This window comes from Heteronotia binoei, chromosome 16 (genome assembly GCF_032191835.1).
Source record: "Heteronotia binoei isolate CCM8104 ecotype False Entrance Well chromosome 16, APGP_CSIRO_Hbin_v1, whole genome shotgun sequence".
Classification (NCBI taxonomy): Eukaryota; Metazoa; Chordata; class Lepidosauria; order Squamata; family Gekkonidae; genus Heteronotia; species Heteronotia binoei.
The window spans coordinates 31302413-31321436 of NC_083238.1; the positions used below are offsets into that span (position 1 = coordinate 31302413).

Consider the following 19024-nt stretch of genomic DNA (forward strand, 5'->3'; position numbering starts at 1 on the left):
GTTTGCGATGCACAATTTCTGCCTGTCATGAGAAGGAAGAAAGGAAGGAAGGAAAGAAAGAAAGAAAGAAAGAAAGAAAGAAAGAAAGAAAGAAAGAAAGAAAGAAAGAAAGAAAGAAAGAAAGAAAGAAAGAAAGAAAGAAAGAAAGAAAGAAAGAAAGAAAGAAAGAAAGAAAGAAAGAAAGAAAGAGATAGCAGGAGGGTGGGCGACGGAGGACCGCCAGAAGTCCGCCTCTCCAAGTTTCCTCTCACCCGCGGCGACTGAAAGGGCTGCTCACTGGTCTGGAGCTGCTTCTCCACTCGCTCCGCCCGCCTCTTCCCTTCCTCCCCGCGCCTAGAAAGAGTTTGTTTTGGAGCTGCCGAGGCCGACTCGTGACTCCCGCCCAGGACTGCGAGGGAGGGAGATGGAGGGCTACTGGCTCTTCCTGGCGCTGCTGGTCTCGGCGCTGCTGCTCGGCTTCCTCTCCGTCGTCTTCTCCCTGGTCTGGGTCCTTCGCTACCGAGAAGGGCTCGCCTGGAACGGGGCCGCGGCCGAGTTCAACTGGCACCCGGTCCTCATGGTCACGGGCTTCGTGTTCGTGCAGGGCATCGGTGCGTAGTCGCAGCAGGAGAGGGGGCTTGCAAGGCGGAACTGGCCCGGCCTGGTGGGCTGGGGGCGGGAGAGGAGAGGAGAGGAGCGCCGGCGCTTTTTGCTCGGGAGGGGGAGAGAAGGCGGCTGAAAGGGGCTTCTCGGAAGGAAGCTCTCAAACTTTGGGAGTGGTTGGAAAGTCGTGAGGTTGGAGACAGAGACGCCCCATCTCGACTTTTGCAGGACTCTCGTCTTGTGAGCTTGCAAGATGTGATTTGCAACTGGAGAGAAATGTGTAGGCATTTAAAGGGAGCAGGAATGCTGAATGTCTGAGCATCTCACTCATTCGAATGCAGTCTTAAATAGATCTAGTCCCCAAGCTGGAATGGGGGGGGGGGGAGAAATCGCCCCGGGGGTCTTTTGAAGTTCTTTTAAGGAGCATCGCTTTCCCGCAGGTGGATGCCAACGGCGGTTGTGGCGGCGGCTAACTTGGCTCTTCTGGCTTTCCTGCTAGTTGTGGCTCGCGGGGCAAGCAGTAATGCAGAATGCCTGCACAACCTAGAGTCCCTGGGGGCCCCTAAGCACCTGTGCGCCGATGCCAGAATAAAACACCTAGGGTTTAACTTCTCGGTAAACATCCTTAGGACTGATCTGCAAAAACGCGATCTTAAAATTTGCACAGATCATCCCCCCCCCCTCCGTTTTAAATCGTTGTTTGTGTACATTGTAAGTGCCTGGTATTTTTAAAATTAATGCTTGACATTCTTTATAAACTGTAAGTTTATTTGATTACTTAGATTATTTTTGGTCCTTAAATGCATGACCAGGAGAAATGGTGCATTGGAAGACCAAAGAATGACATGGATTTTATTTAGGCTTAAGTCAGGAAAGTGCTTTTGACCTTTGTAGCTGTTAGAACCTAGCTAAGAAACCTAGCTAAGAGATTGATCTTTGTTTGAAAATTGCTATGCTTATGAACTCCACAACCCTCTGATTTGCAAAGATGGTGGTTTGCTGTGCCTTTCCTATCTCCAAATCTGTGATGAGAAGATTATTTAAGACTATTTAATGACAGTCCTAGGTGCAGAGGGATACAATTTCATCCTTAAAAAATAGTTTTGGCATCTAAATCTTCATGCAACAACCATTGGGTTCCAGTCTGCCAAAGTTTATACCACAATAACTATATAGTGTTTTGGCTGCAAAAAGAACTTTTTCATTCTTATAAAAGGCAGACATGACTACATCTCTTACTTATTTTATTTTCCTGTTCCACTGGATTGTGTGTGTGTTTTAAGTAATCATAAAATCAGCTTCAAAGCACACAAAGCTTCAAAGTTCACACATACAATACAAATTAAGTATATGACTTCAAAGTATACACACACCTTAATACAAATGAGATTTAATTGCAGGAAAAGCAGAGCTAGAGAGTAGATTAGATAAGAATCAAAGATTCAAAATGGAAGACTAATTGGGATACAGAGAGAGGAATTGGAAGAAAAAATAAGAAATTGTGAAATCAGTTGTGTATTTTGGGAACTATGAATGAATTATCCAAAACTAGTTCCCTAAATTAAGGGGGGGAAAGGGAACTATGAAATACAAATAGAGAAATAAAGACAGGTTGGGTTAGGGAAGGAGCTATTTGCTCAAATGTTTCTCAGTGTAAGCCTCCATAGCCACTGAAGGGATAAGATTGGAGGGCATTTTATAGGGGAAAGTCTTGTATCAAAGTTTTAGTAAATGTTTATTCAATTGGAAAATTGGTATTCCATCAAATATGAGGGATGGCTCAATCATGTATTCTCTGGAAGATGTGGGAGTTATTATAACACCACTACACCTTGGGGCAGGGGTTCACAACATGGTGCCTGGAGGTGCCAAAGCAACTCTTGACACCTTTCCTGGTGCCCACCAAGTGTTATTAGAAAGTGGGTGGGCACTTGCCCAGCAGGGCTTCTCTCTTCTGTTCTACACTTAAAGCTTCCTCTGTGTGTATGGCTGTCCCTCCTGTGGCAGCCATTTTGTGGTTGTCCCACCACCCTATCAGAATTCCAAGGCCCTCAAAGGCTCAAAAGGTTTGAGGTCCCTTGGCTTAGGGTTTGGAGTTACGAGCAGCCTCTAAATTAAAATAAAAAAAGACCTACACATTACCAAATGTTTTGGTAATACTGTTAGACTCCTTAAACTTGACATAAGCTCAGGGGCCTAAGCGTGTCTTAATTTGGCTGTGGCAATTACACAAGTAAAAGAGATGCACTATAAGTTTTAATTGACATTCTTTAATGCTTTAGGGATGAATAGGATACTTGGGTTCCAAACAGATGGGTTTTTTTTCTTTTCTCATACTTGGTTATTAAGTTTTGAACTGATCAAAGATTACGACAGGTCGAAGTTGTGATTGGATATAATGCTCTGAATTTATGTTGATTTAATCTCATTTTGGCTATGCTGATTCTGAAAGACTCCTAGAGACTGTGAAGTTTGATGAAGTTGCTGCTAGAGATCCCTAACTCCTTCTCATATAACTATAGTTGCCTGAAGAGAAAGAAAGCCCTGTTTAAGTCTGAAGTGTACTCCTTAGATATATCCAAGAAGCCTAGAATGGGGAAAGGAAGACATTAACAGAAGTACCATCGTTCACTCCTCTCCTTCTCCTGCTGCCTATAAGATTCTATCTTGGTCTCATCACTATTGCACTGTTAGTTAAGCTGTAGTTGAGATCTTAATGTTGAGCATATCCTTATTTTGCTGTCTCATTGTTGTTCTGTATTTCCCAAGAAAGCGGTTAATGGAAAAAAATAAACGATTGCAAAGCTGTGGCATGATGATTCTGCAGCATTTAAAAAATACACAATTTGAGCAAGAGAGGCTTTGTGAGTAGTTTCTTTGAGGCATTATTGAAGGGTGAGTAAATTTGTTAACATAAGGGAAATTGGAAACGCTTTGCACAAGTTGCTGGAATAAAAATGAACATCCAGAATGTGAGAAGACAAAAGGGGGTATTGAGTCCTAGGAAAACAGAAGGTTGTGAAAAGGGAATAGTTGAACTGCAAGTCATTTTGCAACCATCTGTTTTGTTGAAATGACTGGAAAAAGTTTTCAGCCAAGTTGCTACCGTTAGACTAAACTGTTCTCCTTGTGTGTTTATTCACCTGCATTACTTGTAATGATAATTAAGAACCCCTTCAAACAGTGCATCTTTTAGGGAAATGTACAACATGTGAAAATCAATCTGTGTTACACATGTACACCCCCTCCAGGGATCAAAGTATGTAATGGAAACAGCTTTTTCTTTAAAAAAAATAAATTTTATGTCAGATATTGTATTGCTATTCTAGCATTATTGTCTTAGCACTTGGCGAAGGCCATGGGCATTAGCTGAACAACGGATTTGTGATAACAGATTACTAGCATATGTACACTGTGATACATAGATCTTTTTGACCCTCACCTTTAGATGTAAGCTTTCCAATACTAAAAGTATGAAAGCTATTCTTTTGGCACACTGTTAACATTTTGCCTTCAGCAAGCAGATTCCTTTACTTAATAGTTTCTGCCTGTGTAGTAGTATAAGGATTGTGCTGGCCTTGTCAGAACTCAGCAGTTAAGCAGGGTCAGGGATCAGCCCTGCTTAACACTTGGTTGGGCAGCTGACTACTAAGGAAGTCGGGGAGTTGCTTTGCAGAGGCAGGCAATGGCACACCACTTCTGAGCATCTCTTGTCTCGAAAACCTTGGTGGGGTTTATATATATTAAATCCCTAATAGATGTAATCTCTAATGAGGTGTCTGTCTGTCTAGTCTAAATCAAGAGTGGCTATTTTTTGAGATTAGGTTTGGTATTATAAAAGAATTTTGTTAATTTCATACCATTTTCTGCTTTGTTTAACATAGCACCTCTAACACTCTTATGCTTCGTTTTGCACTGCTATTATTTTACTACAGAAGTCCCAGGGGTTTTTTTGTAGCAGGAACTCCTTTGCATATTAGGCCACACACCGCTGATGTAGCTAATCCTCCAAGAGTTTACAGGGCTCTTAGTACAGGGCCTACTGTAAGCTCCAGAAGGATTGGCTACATCAGAGGGGTGTGGCCTGATATGCAAAGGAGTTCCTCCTACAGAAAAAGCCCTGAAGTCCTATTGCATTGCTTATTAGATGTCTCATTGAACTGAATACATTGACTGACACTGAATAATCCATCTTGAGTCTCAGTGAGAAAGGTACAAGTGCTATACTGTAGCAGAAAAATAACGAGGTCCGCACAAAATTCTGGTTGAAGCGAGGTTTACTTCTGGTACCAAAAGTAGAACCCAGTCAGGCTTGTGGGACCCAAAGACTGAGTTCCAATCTTTCTGCATACAGACAGCTTTATTCACACAGAGGCAAACAAGCACGCACACATGCTTATCTGATTTCAAAGGTTCCGCCTCCACTGAGTTCTTCCTAGTAAATTTCCATCACATGGTCTCTTCACTTTATCTATTATAGCAAGTCGCCTCTAGGAGGACCCTCTCTCTCTTATCTAATCTTCCAGCTGGAGCTAACACCCGCTAGGAGGTGGTCAGTTTCTAACGGAGGCATTGCATATGGCACCCTAATTTGAAAGCAAAGCATGCTCTTTTTCAATCTAACAATTATTATGGGGATGTTAATTAATTATTCAGGGGCTCCCCTTCAATATATTGACTGTCTGTTCAAGGGACTGTATTGTATTACTGAAAATGGTCAGTTGACCATATAATAAAGAGCTGATTATCTTTAAGATTGCAGAACTGTACATACTTGTTAAGGAAATAAGCTCCATTGAGCATGTCACAGCGGAACAAATATTTATAAGATGGCTTCCTATTACAGTACCAGCCAAGGTTAAATTAGTTTTCTTCTTGCAAGCTTTACAAACTTAGGGGCAAGACTGCTACTTCTTCAGTTTGAATATGCTTTTCTTCAAAAATAAATCTATGAAATTTCCAGAATTCACATGTGCAGTTGGAGGGGAAAAACTTTAAAATGTCAATATTGGGCTTACTATAACACAGAGAAATATACATTGGTTCATGTTCCAGAACATTCCATGTGAGAACAGAGTTTTCTTTGTGACTTTTATAGCAGAAGTATATAGACTTTGGCATGCAGTGGACATACATTAGAAGACTTATAAGGATGTAAGGTCTTAATGGTAATGTTGCTCATTCTCATTTGTCCAAACATGCACACCTACAAGGGGTGTGTGTATGCGTGCCTATCTTTCTCCTAAACCATGTAGCCAGACCAGGTAGAAGAAACAGTACTGGAAGATTCAGACAAAGAAAACAGACTGGGTACATTGCCTCTGTAGCTGATGTCGGCCTCTACAGATATTTTGCATCTGTCAGTATTCTTAAGGAACTGCTAGAGACAGAACTTCAGAAAGACTGACTTGAATGTATAAGCTTCAGTGCCTTTAGGACACTATCAGGCACTGTATCAATTACATCACTCACCTCCTACCACTTTGCATGATTCCAGCTTTCATCATTAGCTGGCAACTCAGCTGAATCAACAGGTCACCCAGAAAGTGACTAGCCTAAACTGTGGAGTTCTGTGGCCATATCTGAAGCGGGACCTGTTGTCCAGCAAACAGGATAGGCAGAGAGGAATTTAAAATTCATAATTCCAATCCATTAGACTGAAAACCTATTCTCCTTTCTCAAAGTCCTGATGCAGATGCAGCATTCCTGATCTTAGTTACTGTTAGGTTTAGGGATATGCGGCTACATCTTCACACATTCTCTGCCCTCTATTTTACAGCTACATTCAGGTCCAGTAGCATCTTAGGGACCAACAAGATAAGCTTTTGAGAGTCAGAGCTCCTTTTACCAGATACTAGTACTGAAGACCAAGATGGCTGCCCCCTGAAACTGACCTATATTTTACCTTGGTGTGACCTATTTTCTGACCTATTTTCTACCTTGGTGTGAACTTGGGTTGCCAACCCTAGTGCGAACCCACAGTAATGGTAACAAGGACTGTTCTAGAACTTGAAACAAATTATTCGTTGGTTGAACCGTAGACACTAGGGTATCTGGTTCAGCACTGACTAATGCTACATCTTGTTTATCCATTATGAGGGGAGGGAATATGCATGTGAGCCTTGCGAAAGCTGAACAGAAATATTGTGGGATGGATCCGGACTAAACTGGCAGATTCCACCTTTCTCATTGCATCCCCCCCTCACATTGTTTCTGGGGTCCCCAATTCTCCAGAAGCAGCATTCCCTGAATATCGGTGGGCTTTAAGGGAGAGCAGGAAAGTCCTGTTCTGCAGATAGAATGCTTAGTTTGGATCCAACCCTGTGTCTCCATTTTGAACATGAAATTGTTGAGGCTGAAGAGCTTAGGGAGGAAACTGGAAAGCAGAGGGGCAAAGGAAACTGTGTGGGAAGTGGTGGCCTAAAACTATCTGACCCAGCAGAAAGGGGGAGGCCTGTTCAAAACAAGATCTAATCTAAACAGCAGTCAATTCACTCATGTCCAAATAACAACAGCAAAAAAATAAATAAAAATCTGGATGACATGAGATAGCAGAACAAATTAACATGGAGTGGAGACAACAAGCAATTAGCGTCTACAGTGAGTCAGACAACCAAGGTCCCTATTAAGTTTTGAATTTGTTGATGAATTCTAACTCAGAACTTGGTATTGGATCATGTGTTAGATTTGATATTTAGATACTCTTTGGGAGGATCTCACACCTGCTTTGAGTAAACAGACTGCTTTTTTTTGGGAGGGGGGGTATCTTTGTATTTATATGTGCATTTGTGTGTGTGTGCACCTGGAAGTTCTGGAGACCTCTGGTGACTGACTCAGATTGGGGGCCTGGAGGATATTCAGGGAAGTGGCTGAATAAAGCCTGCTCTTGTCTCCTGACTACTGATATTCCAATGAGGTCTCCCATTCAAGTACTTGCCAGAGTCAGCCCTGCTCGACTTCTGAGATCTGACGAGTTCAAGCTTGCTGGAGTTGCCAATCCCCAGTTGGGGGCAGGGGATCCCCTGGTTTAGAGGTCCTCCCTCTGCTTCAGGGTCATCAGAAAGCGGGGGGGGGGGGGGGGGATGTCTGCTTGGGATTCCATTATACCATATGGAGACTGGTTCCCATAGGATATAATGGAGAATCAATCATCAGTTATCTAGGGCTCGGAGGCGGGGCTGTTTTTATTGAGGTAGAGGCACCAAATTTTCAGTATAGCATCTGGTGCCTTCCCTTAAAAAAACCTTCCAAGTTTCAAAACGATTGGACCAGGGGGTCCAGTTCTTGAGTCTCTAAAGAAAGTGCCCCAATTCTATGAGTCCCCAGAGTAGGTGCCCCAGTGGAGGAAAGGCATTTAAAAGGAGTATTCTTCCTTTAAATGTGATGGCCAGAATTCCCTTCAGAGTTTAGTTGTGCGTGCCACAACCTTGGTTTTGGCTCCATCCCCAAAGTCCCCAGATATTTCCTGAGTCAGACCTGGCAACCCTAGGCTTGCCTGGGCTATGCAGATCAGGGCCAACGGATTGCTCTTTTGATTGGATCTTGTTTTACCACAGGCCTTGTGTTGTAACACCTTTCTTCCTCTTTTTTGCTGGGTATTTACCCAGGCTTATGCAGAAGAGCCCTGGGCACAGAGTGGTAAGCTGCAGTACTGCAGTCCAAGCTCCACTTACAACCGGAGTTTGATCCTGGCGGAAGCTGGGTTCAGGTAGCCGGCTCATGGTTGACTCAGCCTTCCAACCTTCCGAGATCGGTAAAATGAGTACTCAGCTTGTTGGGGGGAAAGTGTAGATGACTGGGGAAAGCAATGGCAAACCACCCCATAAAAAGTCTGCCATGAAAGCATTGTGGAAGCAACATCACCCCAGAGTCGGAAACGACTGGTGCTTGCACAGGGGACTTCCTTTACTTTTATGCAGAAGAAGGAAATGGTAAACTACCTCTGCTCATTTCTTTTTTTGTAAACCCCAGTGAGGGGTTGCCATGAGTTGTTTGCAACTTGACACACTTTATTAGTAATGGATGTATGCTTCAGTGCATCGGAGGAAGTAAGCTCTGACTCAGGAAAGCTTATGAAGAAGTACATCCTGCTAGTCTTTAAAGTGCTGTTGATTTTCTTTGTATAAGAAATATCAAGTGAGTGATGAATATTGACTTCCAAAGCAGCATCATGGGCTGGTACTGCAGAACCTTATGGATATTTTGGTGGTGGAAAGTGCCATCAAGTTGCAGTTGACTTTTGATGACCCAGTAAGGTTTTCAAGACAAGAGATGTTCAGAGGTGGTTCGCCATTGCCTGCCTCTGCAGAGCAATTCCAGTACTCCTTGGTGGTCTCCCATCCAAGTACTAACCAGGACCAACCCTGCTTAGCTTGTGAGATCTGACAAAAAACAGACTTGCCTGGGCCATCTAGGTCAGAGCATGGATATTCCAGAGTCAACCAAATAGTATGGATATTTACAGTGGTTTTCTATGATGTTTACCACATTGCAGCAGGATAGCAACTATCTATAGACTTGCTATGGGCAGCAGATGCTGAGTTGATAGAGGCATCCACTGTCTCTACCGAACAATGTTGAGAAGTTGCAGAAGTGTTATCCTTTAACGCTCTACATGACTCGGGTAACTCACAATTTATTTTACCTACCTTTGTACTAGATTGAGGTCCTTATCTTCAAGAAAGTTATCTAGCTTAGTGTCCTTGCTTGAGTACACAAAAACAAATTGAAGTGTTCTCTGATCTCAAAACAGATACAACTGTGTCCTGCAAAAGGCACATGGGCTGCATGACTAGAAGTTTTGGGTTGAACATAATGGTGTCCAAGTATTGGATCATCTAGGCAATAACTGAATGGCGGCAGCTCTCTGATGTTTGGAGCAGGGGGGCCTGCCATAGAACTTGGTGGAAGCCATATTTACACCTAGTTGGATATTGCATGATGGTAGCATTATAGCAGCCATTTGGAAATGGATTCTCTTGTGTGGACTAGATAATTCACTTGCAAATGATTGCTATAGCTCAGCATTTGTGCAATATCCGGCTGAGGTGTGGATTGAATCTGGTCTTTATGTACTACGCACGCCCACTTCTTCTGAGTTGTGGCCTCTTCCTTTAACCTATTATGTGATATAAAATCTTTGTTTATTTATTTATTTATTGCACTTATATCCTGCCCTATCTCATGGTGGGCTCAGGGGACCTAACAACATAAATAAAATACAATAAATATTTAATGAAAACTAGTTAAATAAAACAAGATGGCAGCAAAAAACATACATTGCTCAGAGCAGTCCTATAGGCCCCCTGTTGGACGTCAGCAAGATAGCAAGCATCTATAAGCTTGCTATGGGCAGGGGAGGCTGAGATGGTAGAGACAGCCACTGCCTCAACCAACGGAAGTTGAGAAGTTGCAGAAGTGTTGTCTTTTAAAGCTCTACATAGCATGGATAACTGAAAGACTGTCTTTTCCCATATATTCTTGCCTGAGACTTAAGATTACAGGAAGAAGCCCTTCTGCCTATCCTAGCAATCCAAAGCAGCTCATCGGGTGGGCCAGGGTTGCCAATCCCCAGGTGGGGGCAGGGGATCCCCTGGTTTGGAGACCCTCCCCCTGCTTCAGGGTCATCAGAAAGCTGAGGGAGGGGAGGGAAATGTCTGCTGGAAACTCTATTATGTCCTATGGAGACTTATTCCCATAGGAAATAATGAATTGATCCGCTGATATCTGGGGGGACTGTTTTTTGAGTTAGAGGCACCAACTTTTCAGCACAGCATCCAGTGCCTCTCCCCAAAGTACCCCCCAAGTTTGAAAAAGATTAAACGAGGGGGTCCAATTCTGTGAGTCCCAAAGGAAGGTGCCCCTATCCTTCATTATTTCCTATGGAAGGCATTTAAAAAGGTGTGTGATCCCTTTAAATGTGATGGCCAGAACTCCCTTTGGAGTTCAATTATGCTTGTCACACCCTTGCCCCTGGCTCCACCCCCAATGTCTTCTGGCTCCACCCCCAAAGTTCCCAGATATTTCTTGAATTGGACTTGGCAACCCTAGAGTAGGCCCACATGAAAGGGCCTTTTCGGTGGCAGCCTCATAATTTGGAAGGTGAGGTGTTGCTGGCCCCCTCACTGGAGGTGTTGCTGGGCCCCTCACTGTCAATCTTCAGGAGGCAGTTGAAGACAATTTTATTGAGGACTGCATTTGACTCTTCCTCCATAGGTTATAATGAGTGCCCAGCAGACATTTCCCTCCCCTCACCCACTTTCTGATAATCCTGAAGTGTAGGGAGGGCCTCCAAACTGGGGGATCCCCTGCCCCCAGTTGGGGATTGGCAATCCTAGGATACAGTATTTGCCAATGAAATGCTTGAATCAGAAAAGTGACTTTAAGTTGTTGATTTCATTATTATTTCACTTTCTTGTTTTTAATTCATCATTTAAATAAAACAAGTTTGCTAAGGGAACAAATACCATTGTCCTATCAGATGGGCACAGATGTATACAAAGGCAGGTGTGGAAAGTGTCCTAAGAAAAGCTTTCTGTTTTATGTTGGGAAGCAATGCAGAAAGGCACAGAAAGGAATAAGGAAGGAGGCAGCATCATGAAAGGAGTGTGCCAAAGTAAAGGGGGAAAGAATGCCTTGGTTTGATCAATGATAGCATGTTGCATTGGTGGATGCTTTTGCTTATTCAAGAACCAACATCCCATTAAAATCTCATATTGCACATTGGGGGGGGGAGACCGAATTCATTCCTCCCCCCCTCCAGATTTTATGGCTTTTTAGTTGGGCAGTAACCATATTTGCAGCTAAATGTTTGACTGTTGATATAAGCAAGGCTTTAAACAGTTTAAAGAATGTAAACATTACGTTGTTCCCTAAATCTGCACGTTTTCTCTCTCCTTCCCCCCTTTCAATCTTTAGCCATTATTGTGTACCGGTTACCGTGGACCTGGAAATGCAGCAAAGTTCTGATGAAATTAATCCATGCTGGGTTAAATACCATTGCTCTGACACTTGTAATTATTTCATTGGTGGCTGTTTTTGATTTCCATAACACCGCAAAGATTCCTAACATGTACAGTCTGCACAGCTGGATTGGGTTGAGTGCCGTCATTCTGTATTCTCTACAGGTTAGACATTGTTTATAAACAGTATTTTAAAAGTGTGTAAGATGTTCTGTTTTATCTTTCTTAGCAATATGCTATCCCAGCTGAATAGCTGCCGCTGAATAGCTTTAATTGGTGGCTTCTGTTCAGCACAGTTCAAAACATGAAATTTTGTTCTCAAGTAAGCCAGACTTGGCAGAATCCATTATACAAATCTGTAAATAGTATTTTGTGTTTCAACATGCAAATTCCTTGTTTGGATTTGGAAAACACATTTTTCTTCCCTCTCTGGTAATCTTGTTGGAAGAGGGAACATAGTTGGCCCAGCATCTTACAGCTGACTTCATCAGATCACAGTCGGTTTGGAAATAAAGACAATGTTTAAAATCAGTTGGAGGTTTTTTCTTCCAAAAGTCACAGCAGAGACAAAGAATTTGAAATAATAATACCCACACTAAGGAGAAATGCCAGTAAATATCTTCTTTTCTGTTGTCCTGAGAGCAAAGACAAAATTAAAAATAAATTGTACAAAGCCAGACCATTGCTGTCTTTTGTGTCATCCTGCTCACAGAAATGGTATCAGTAAAAAACATTTCAGCTCCATTCCTAGTTTCTTCATGAGAGCCACCTGCCGTTGGCACATGTGCCTAGAAAATACTTCAATTTATACAAAGCAGAAAGAGCAACATTTTTCACAAAACAGGAATATCTATCTTAACACAAGTTATTGAATATTACTGTTGTCCCCCACCCCTCAAAAATAATACCACAAGGACACTTCACATAAGAAAGATAGCTCTGTTGTGAAATGGATCCACTCCTAGGATAAGCATTGACTCCCCATGTCCAGCTTGGCCAGTTTTATGGATTAATGCCCAGTTTTGAGTGTTGTGGCTGTCTATCAGATTTGAAGGTGCATACAAGGAATGTCCTCGCTGGGATTTTACTTGTTGATAGTTTATTTTGCCAGAAGATCACTTTAAGATTATTGTGAGATGCAGAAAAATCTGTAGGAAAATGCACGTTAACCAGGATTTATTCAAACTGGTTAAACGGGAAATCAGGATAATAAATTACAAAGGAAATGATTTTTATGTTACCTCAGCTGAAAAAGTCCTGCACTGTTTGTTTAGTCCTCCCCCCCCCAAAAAAAACCCCCTTTGTTTCCTTGGAATGAAAGCCATTTTATTGTACACAACAATGAGCATTTATGTGGCTCAAAGAGTTTCAAGTGAGCATTCAGTATTCTCATAAAGCATATGTTTTTTGTAGGGTGACTTATGTATTCACTTCTAAACTGTAATGGCCCAAAAGCTTCTGAGCACTTCATGATTCACAGATTCATTGCTAAAGGTTATTAACAAAGCTTGCAAGTATACAATACACTCATTTTCAGCTTTACTATTTTAAAGCTGCAACAAAGCATTCTTCAGCTTCCTAAGTAATCCTTATTCCCTGTTTAATAAGCTGAATCTGTTTCTGCATATGTTCATGCGTTATTTTAGAGATTTCCAGTATATTCACGTGCAAATCTTGTTGGCCTAACCATATTGTCTCTTGATAATCACTCACCATTATACCCTTTAACTTGATTAAGGAAAAAATATATATAAGAAGGGAAATTGCAAACAGGATCCTGTGATTTGAATGTCCAAAGTTAAATACATGAAGCTGCTTTATACTGAATCAGGCCACTGGTCCATCAAAGTCTGTAAAATCATAGAGTTGGAAGGGGCCATACAGGCCATCTGCTCCAACCCCCTGCTCAATGCAGCATCAGCCTAAAGCAGGGGTGTCAAACATGTGGCCCAGGGGCTGAATCAGGCCCCTGGAGGGCTCCTATAAGGCCCCTGAGCAACTGGCTGTCATCTGCTTTCTTCTCCCTCTCTCTCTAGCTTCCTTCTGCATCACAGCTTGCTTTGCCAGGCTTGCTCATTTGTGCAGGAGCTACAGAGCCAAGCCTCTATTTTCTCCATTGGCTGAGGCTCCTCCCCCTCCTGGTCCCCTGGGGAAAGAAGGAAAGAGCCAGAGCTTCCTTTGCCCATTTCCCTGGATCCCATAGGAGAAATACTAAGAAAGCACTTTTAACACCAACGAGTGCTAATGTTTTAAACATGTTTTAAGTTTTTTTTAAAAAAATCTTTAATTGTGTTTTTCTGTGTCCTTTATATAGTTTATATCTCAGCTATCTAATCTTAAATAGGTACACACATGGCCCAGCCCGACATGGCATGACCTGGCCCAACAAGGTCTCATTTATGTCTGATCCAACCCTCATAACAAATGGGTTCGACACCCCTGGCCTAAAGCATCCCTGACAAGTTTGTCCAGCTGCTGCTTGAAGACTGCCAGTGAGGGGGAGCTCACCACCTCCCTAGGCAGCTGATTCGACTGCTGAACTGAAAAAAATCCTAGTATCTAGCCTGTACCTTTCACAGTCCATAATTTAAACCCATTATTGCAGGTATTATCTGCTCAGACTGGCAGCAGCTCTCTAGGGTGTCAGGTCACGGTCCTTCAGATCACTTACTACCTGAAGCCATTTTAACCAGATATGCCAGGGATTGAACCTAGGACTTTCTGCATGCCAAGCAGAGGCTCTACAATTGAACCATGGCTGCTTCCCTCCTGCCTGGCTTTCAGATAACCTCCTAATAGTTGTCAACTTTAGAACAGTTCCATGTGTGGAAATTCATTTGTGAATGTTTTTTAAAAGGACAAGTCTTAACCAATGCTTCCTCTAAGCTGCGGAGTCTTGTGAGCAAAAATTCTACTTTGTGAGCTACTGGCATTAAAGTTGTGAATGAGCGATTTGTCTACTACATGAATTCATTTGCTCTGGGGTCATCCTTCCTGAGCTAAGACAAAGATGTGTGAGTTGGAAGCTAAAAAATTGTGAGCTAGCTCACACTAACTCAGAGGGGACACTGGTCTTAACTTGTCATTTGTCTATCCATCTCTCTCTGCTCAGCTAGTCACAGTGCCAAAAAGATGGCTTTAACAGCCACACCACAAGGACAAACTGTTGTTGTGTACAGTGTTCCCCCTAAGCTGAGTTAGCATGAGCTAGCTCACAGATTTTTAGCCTTCAGCTCACACATTTTTGTCTTATCTTTTTTTAGCACAGTAATTTATGCAGTAGCTTGCAACTTTAATGCCAGTAGCTCACAAAGTAGAATTTTTGCTAACAGGACTCTGCAGTTTAGAGGAAACATTGTTTGTGTCTGTACCGTCTCAAAGTAAATTCTACCAATAAAATAACTCAATACTCTTTCTTTTTAGCTCGTTCTAGGTTTTGCAGTCTTCCTGCTTCCCTTTGCTCCCATTTATCTTCGAGCAAAGCTTATGCCAATCCATGTTTACTCTGGCCTTTTAATCTTTGGAACCGTGATTGCAACGGTACTAATGGGAATTACAGAAAAACTTATTTTTGCCTTGTAAGTATTCTTTACTTTTTTAAAAAAAAAAATCGATTTTAAATTAGTTTGTTCTCTTACAGTAATTTTCTTTCTCAGAAACCGTGGACCTACTCCCTACAGTACTTTTCCAGAAGAAGCTACATTTGTCAACACTCTTGGCGTTCTGGTTGTGGTCTATGGTGGTATTATTTTATGGATGGTAACTAGACCCCACTGGAAGCGTCCGCTTGAACAGAACTCAAAAATCCAACAAAAAATTGGAGGAAAATATGAGAGTAATGAAGAGGGGGCAACTATGAAGGACCGCGAGGGAATAGAGAATTCTGAATTTGGTAGTGAGACCAGAAAACAAAATCTCAAACTTGATGATGCTGGACAGAGATCAACCATGTAAAGACAGCGGGTTGGATCCAACCAGCTTTCCCATTGGTGAAAAAAAGGAGAAGAGGGGTCCTCTTTTATCACTAAAAAGGCTTTGCTGGGACTGTGGGAGTATGCTGGGAGGGGATTTGTAGGAAGAGAGGGCATTAAGCAAGATGGATTGAAAAAGCTGGCTGGATCCAGCCCACAGAATAATATAGCAGTACAATTTGCAGTACCAAAGATCTCTCTCGCCATTCCATGTAACTTTTAGAATAATTGATAGGCATTAGTAAGCACTGTGATTCTAGAAGGCCATATATATGCTATAACTTTTCATATTGTATCTTTTAAAAAAATCCAGTAAATGTGGGACTGAAAAGAGATGTGTCTGATTTTCACTGGCATAAACCCTGTTGTCTTAGACTATATATTGGCAGACATCTCTAATGAATGGCTCTGCCTATGTGACACTAGCTTTTCTGTGTCCCTCTCTTGGGAGATTTCCAGAGTAACCATTGCACAAAGTTTTGCCAAAATGTTTAAAATATCTCCCAAAATTGCTCTTATCTAATCTTCTAGATGCAAATTTGAACCTCAACTGAATCTCTCACTGGTGGAGGTTAGTTGATAGTCATGGATACCCTACACTTCCTTCCTAAGGAACTACAGACCTTTTGATTGTTTTCTGAGCCACAATACAACAGAGGGTTTTCTAGTGCACCACTGCCTTAAACAGTTACCCTGTACCAAGCATATGAAACAAGATGCCTCTTTATTTGGATAATACCCAAATAAAAAAAGAACTACTTCTGCTTGTACTATTATCAGACATTTGGAGATGTAGTTTTGTATATGTTCCACTACAGTACCTTTAATTATCATTGATATCCATGTTGAGATCATGTGTTAGGGGACTTATTTTACAAAACCTGCAATATGAGAGCATAATTTACTATGGGGGCCAAGTTCTTCTGCCCTGGGTTACACTGTTCCAACTCGTTAAAATATAGAGTTTTAGGTAAATCCTATGGTTTCTGTTCCCCAGTTGGGGGCAGGAGTTCCCCTGCTTTTGTGAGCGCTTGCCTGCTACTGGTCAGCTGGCCAGTGGGAGGAAACTTCCTATCCCAACAGCAATGTTGCCGGAAATAAACACGACACACCCATGTCACCCAGAAGTAACATAGGCACATTGGTGATTGGGGGGGGGCATGCTTTGGTTTTTGAGCAAAATTCTATGTTTTGGGGCTGATTTTCCCATAGAGTTTTGCTCAAAAACCAGTGTGTTGTCACCGATGTACTTACATCACTTCCAGATATCATGGGGATGTTGTGCAATGTCACTTCCAGTCACACAAAGACACTCCTAGCTGTAGTGTAACTGTAGTGAATCCTAGAGTCTTGCCTCAATACAATGATATCACTTCCAGGTTTGTGCCAGAAGTGATGTCATGGCATTGGCACACTGCCAGTTTCATTGTCCTCGCTTCCCCTCCCCCTAAGCATCTCCTGCTCATTACTGGCTGGGGGCGGGGAGAAGCCTGTAAAAACGGGGGTCCCCCGCTGGGACCTAGGGATTGTGAAGCCTACTCTATTAGGCATAAAGCACCTTAAAAGTTGATTTGTAAGGGAGGCCTTACTTGTAAACACTATGAAAGAAAGTCAAAAATATTTCAGGGAATGTCATATAATTTTGTAAAAGGTAAGCTTTCTTCGTTCTAAGCAATGTTAAATAGTGTACTTAGCAACTCCTTGTTTGAGGTCACAAACTGGCTTCACTTCTGAAAGCATTAAATTTCTCTGAAAGGAACACCTGTTTTGAAAAGTATTTCTGAGGGCTGCTTGCCAAGAAGCACAGAACTAGACAATCTAGAAAGCCTGTCAAATGTTGTATATGCTTTAAATCCCACATATTTATTGCACCAAAAGACAACGGGGTTTTCAGAAAAGATCAAATTTGTGAATAGAAACTGGGTGTCACACCACACACCATTTGTCTATCTTTGTAGTAGGCATTTTGAGGCCTGCTTCTGGGTAGACTCCAAAATAGAAAACATTCATTTTTAATAATAACTAAATTAATAGTTAACGCTTGTTTGTTCTAGCATATCAAACCAGAAACAAAGAGTTGAGTTTCTGAATGACTACACAGATCTACATACAGAATTTGCTAGACCAGGCATAACTAGGAAAAAGAAATAATAAAGAGGCCTGTAAACCTGTCAGGCTGGAAGCGTCTTTTGCAGGCCTGATCAGCTGACTTGCTGGCTGCAGGAATGCTACAGTGAGCCAACATGTAGGAAATCTGAGCATGGAATGTATGCCCAGAACCTTCCTCATGGCAAGCTTCCATGGCACTGAATTTTCAGAACTAATGCTGTTCCTAAATTACTGATGTTTGTCCAGATCCAAGGCTATGCTGTATCTGCTTAGAAGGCCTAGGAGGGCCTGGTTTTGACCAAATGAATATGGTAAAATGTATATTGTTTGTAATTTTAAATTTAAAACATTGAAGTGGCCATAGTAACAGATTTATACTAATGGTTGCCATGTTTATCAGCTCAAATAGTTGAATGTACAATATCATTCATTACATATATCTGATGATTGCATATAGTATTGTAAATAAGAATAAGCCCTGTATGTGGTATAATATAACCTGGCTTTTTATAGGAAGATGCATATCACCCAAATTTTCTATTACAAAGCATTCCTTGCTTGAGTTGGAAGCCTATTTGAATGTAGTGCTTAGTTTACAAAGCAAAAGGGTACAACATTTTTTGTTATAACGTATTTCTTTTTTATATATTGCAATAAAAGATGTTGAAGTCTGTTTGGTGTACTAGTCTGCTAAATTAATTTGATTCAGATTAAAAATCTGCAAGTTACACAGCAGCATTTCTCTCTAAAACTTCCTTTTGTTGGCCACTTCTTGAAGACCTTGTAATTCTTCTGAAACATTGATCCACTCATTCCAAACCAATCCATGTATCCAGGGGCAGCAGTGTAGGTCTGCAGTAGAACAGCTAGATTCAAATGGCAAAGGGAGTTTTAACTTTCTGAAAGCTCATGCCCTGAAAATCTTGCTGATCTCTAAGGCGCTACCAGACTCGAATCCAGCCAGTCCGTGTATAGAAACATGTTTCTAACAAATTTGCTCTTCCATCAGCCCAAGAATTGCTGAGGTGTAAGGAGTGGATCCTGGCAGGCATCAGAGGTTGCATGAGTAAAAATCAGTACCTGCAGACCTAAAGGAGCAATTACTGCTCTCAGCTCTATCATTACCAAATGCCTATGGGGCATGGTAAAGTAGGAAAACACCTGGAGTCTGTGAAGTACAGTTACATACATAGTCTTAAGTGATTAGTCCTGTCAACCTGATACACTGGTTGTTACTTAGGTTAAGTTGATTAGGAAACAAAACAACAGAATTGCTACTACACAGTATACTGGTGTCCTTAAAAGTCCTTGCATCAGACTCATGATTCCTGAGCAAATCAATCACTGCTTTCTTTTCTGATGGGGTGGGGTGCAGAGTTATAATTTTCTCAGTATCTGCAA

General features: G+C 41.9%; 1 protein-coding gene across 1 annotated transcript; it reads left to right on the forward strand.

The window, feature by feature from the left end:
* The first annotated feature begins 330 nt into the window (after positions 1-330).
* Positions 331-18296, forward strand: LOC132585405 (plasma membrane ascorbate-dependent reductase CYBRD1). The gene is made up of 4 exons (XM_060257279.1): positions 331-590; positions 11500-11708; positions 14967-15121; positions 15200-18296. Exons 1-4 carry the CDS (start codon positions 404-406, stop codon positions 15495-15497), a joined length of 849 nt encoding a protein of 282 aa, XP_060113262.1. The 5' UTR covers positions 331-403; the 3' UTR covers positions 15498-18296.
* The last annotated feature ends 728 nt before the right edge of the window (positions 18297-19024 follow it).